The sequence below is a fragment of the Aedes albopictus genome, chromosome 3 (assembly GCF_035046485.1).
Source record: "Aedes albopictus strain Foshan chromosome 3, AalbF5, whole genome shotgun sequence".
Taxonomy (NCBI): Eukaryota; Metazoa; Arthropoda; class Insecta; order Diptera; family Culicidae; genus Aedes; species Aedes albopictus.
The window spans coordinates 402996845-403000311 of record NC_085138.1 but is presented as its reverse complement, the minus strand read 5'-3'; the positions used below and the strand labels follow the sequence as shown (position 1 = coordinate 403000311).

The 3467-nt window shown below is 38.5% G+C and overlaps 1 protein-coding gene across 1 annotated transcript; it reads right to left on the bottom strand.

The window, feature by feature from the left end:
- LOC109426474 (senecionine N-oxygenase-like) lies at positions 1-1607 on the bottom strand. The gene is made up of 2 exons (XM_062856142.1): positions 1451-1607; positions 1-1387 (listed from the first exon to the last, which is right to left on the bottom strand). Exons 1-2 carry the CDS (start codon positions 1451-1453, stop codon positions 83-85), a joined length of 1308 nt encoding a protein of 435 aa, XP_062712126.1. The 5' UTR covers positions 1454-1607; the 3' UTR covers positions 1-82.
- Positions 1608-3467: the final 1860 nt, after the last annotated feature.

The following is a 3467-nucleotide window of genomic DNA, read 5'->3' as shown; positions in this document are numbered from 1 at the left end:
CAAATAGTAAATAATATCTTTTTATTAACAAGCACTGTATATAAAAACCATACCAGGTCTGCAGCATCATTTTAACAAAATATCACTTCCTTTCCCGATCAGCGAGCTCCTCGACATACTCCATTTCAAACTTTCCACCATCCACCACCCGAAACACATCATTCCGGAAACCCCTCAGATCCTCGTTCTTCCTCCGGTGGCTCGCTATGTGCATGTCGATCATTACCGGCGGAATAGGCTCGATCCCAGCACTTTCGGCCACATCGTTATAGTAATCCCTTTGTACCTCGCCACCCATCATGTGCGCCTGTCGCTTCTTCAGTCCCCGCTTCCAGCGATCGTTCATTTCCCTTTCGAAATCACTCATCATCGCGTCCTTCGGTGGGAGAGGACTTTCCCCGGAATAGTACTTTATGGCGAATCGGGACTGCAAATCAAACATCAGAGTTGTGCACACCAGGAATGGTATCCCAATGAAGGCCATCGTTGGATGGTTTATGTTCAGGATATGCTTGTACAGTGGCTTGACCCAGTCGTCGTCCAGTTCGATGCCACAATCTTTGTGCAGAAATGGAAAATTGAAGTGGTAACCAGTGCAATAGAGGATAAGGTCGATTGAGTGTCTTGATCCATCGACAAATTCCACATCAGCTTCATGGAGTTTTGCGACGTCAGGAACTTGTACGACATTGTCGGGGAAAACTGCATCCTTCAGCTTGTGTGGCACATGGTGGCTGAAGTAAACGTTTTTCGCACAGTTTGCTGCAGCGAAAACTAAATCTCTGCCACTTGGACCAGCCCCTATGATCAAAACGTTACGGTTTTGGAATACATGAGGCTTTCTGTATTGATGGCTATGCAGTTGTACGCCTTTGAAGTGTTCTTTACCTTCGAAATCCGGAAACACTGGATCAAAGTAGTGTCCATTGCACACCAAAACGTAATCAAAGACCATCGTGCTACATTCTTCTTTCCTAAGATTTTTCACCCGAACTTGCCATTGTTCGTCTCCGTAAGGTCTCACCTCCTCAACCAAGTGCTCAAACCTCGTATGCTTATCCACTTCAAAATTCCTAGCGTAATCTTTCAAGAACACCAACACTTCACTCCAGTGGATATACGATCTGCGCTGTTCCGGCATATCGTAATCCGCATAGCCCATGATCTCCTTTGGCAAATTCGTCCACAGGCTATCATACATGCTGCTATGGATGTCCAACCCAAAGCGGTCCTTCCCCACGGCATCGGTATACGACCAGGTACCGCCTATCTGGTCAGTCTGCTCGAACACCGTCACATCTCCGCCGGCTTGCAGTGCATATTTGGCTGCGCAAATTCCGGCAGCCCCAGCCCCTATGATGCAGTATCGTTGCTGTTGTTGCTTGCCCTGGAATTATATGATGTTTGCTGTAGGAAATTGGATCCGATGCAAGCGCAAATTAAAAATTACCATCTTTTGTGGTGCCACCAGTTTTGAGAGCGTGATAAATTATTCCTATCAGTCGCTATTATCGTTGCCTGTTTGTGACTGCTATTCCCTGATGTGATTGTTAACAGCGACTATCTGCTACTGAGAGGGACGTAGTCTAACGGGATTGGAGTAAGCCAATATTTATCAGCTGTTTTGGTTTGTTTATTAAGTATGTATGTGTGCGAGAGAGATTTGGAATATTAACACTTCTCGATTCTAAACTCGGAGAAGAAAGCTCATCGTCTCAGGTAGAGCGTGGGGTAAAATGTATCATAATGGTACGCTCTAGAAATATAGGAAAAATCTCGCCACTGCACAATGGTCGGAAAAAGATAAAGTTCGGACAAAACTCTTTTTATGTGTTTAATCGAAGTTATAGGTTGTCTAGATATGTTATATAGTATTCTTAGTGTTTAAAAAGGGGTATTCAAAAATTACGTAACTTCAATAATTTCAAAAACAGTAAAAATCAGTAAATCCCAAATTTTTTGCGTTTTTTTGTTAGAAAATCAATTTGAATTGAATAAATGATCATCTTTCGATCAAATCCAATCAAGTTTGTTCAAAACGTGTGAAAAATGTGGAGAGATAAATTTTATTTCAGTCAAAAATGGAAAAATAACGTAAAATATATGAAAAAACATGACTTTTTTAAATAGCTCTAATTTGAAAAACTGCAAATTTCTGCAAAAAGTTTAAACGTTTTTATGCAGCCCTAAGCATGATGTTTAAGATGTACTATTCGAGATTGCGGCGACACGTGACGACACGAACCGTTTTTTAACTTAAAAATTACCAAAATTCCTAAGGCACAATACATGAAAATTTGAAAAGTTTTGTGACATTTTAATTTTGCACCATACGTGCATTCAAACAGTCCAATAACAAGCCTTCATATGCCGAATAACATAAAACATATATTCCATTCTCAAAATATTATCATTTTACTTTTTTCGAATAATTCATTTTTCAATTTTATGACTTAGGCCACTTTGGCAGTGAAAATGTCATTGAAAAATAAAAGCTGGTATGCTTTTAATTAAGAATCATAAAACTACAATACATTATATTTGTTATAAGGTGAAAAAATGTTTAAAAATATCAATTCCGCTTTTTGAGAGTTTTGGCCGCCCCTTTGTATGGAGCCCGACCAATGTGCACTGTTGAAATTTACAAATGTAAACTTCTGGATTTTATTGGCAATTCCAGTCATAAAAAATAGCAGCGAGGTAGGTCAGGGTGTCTACTACCTGGACAAACCTGGAAAACCAGTTATCCTCAGGGAATTTTATTTAACGGGAGAAAATCTGGAATAGTCAGGGAATATCGTGAATATTCAGGGAAAAATTGCACCAATGAAAAAAACAATAAAACATTGGATAGTTAAATAACAAAAAGCGAATTTTACTACTTGTAGATCTACTCAAGAATAGAGTCCACAGAGTTCACTACATCATGGGTCTGAACTCTGAATATAAAATTTTTGGATTAGTGTATCCATCTAAAAAATCGGCTACAACGATTTTTTTTTTCAGATATTCTGTCAGAGTTTCTTTCAGGAATTTCTTAAAATTCCTCCCAGGGTTTTTACACGATTCCTTTTGTATTTTTTCATGCCATTTGACTTGGTATTTCTTTTCGAATTCCTTCCGGAGATTCTTCCCGAGCAGGGAATGAGAACAAAACTATAACAAATTGATAACTAAGTTTGTTATTGATAACAATATGACATCAAAACGAGTTTTCGTTTCGATTTTTTTTAAATTGAATATCAGATTGAGATATCATTTTGTAATCATATCAAAAACTCAATGATAACAAGATTTGATTTCAAAAATCCAAAATAGGTTTAACATGTTTTTAGCATTAATTTTACCGTGGAGGGCCCATATTATGCGCACCTAAGACCTTTTCAATTTCATTGAGCAGTTTTATTGCATTTCATTGCAATGGGGCACGTTCGGTGTAGTACTAGATTTGTAGTAATGAGCTGAAT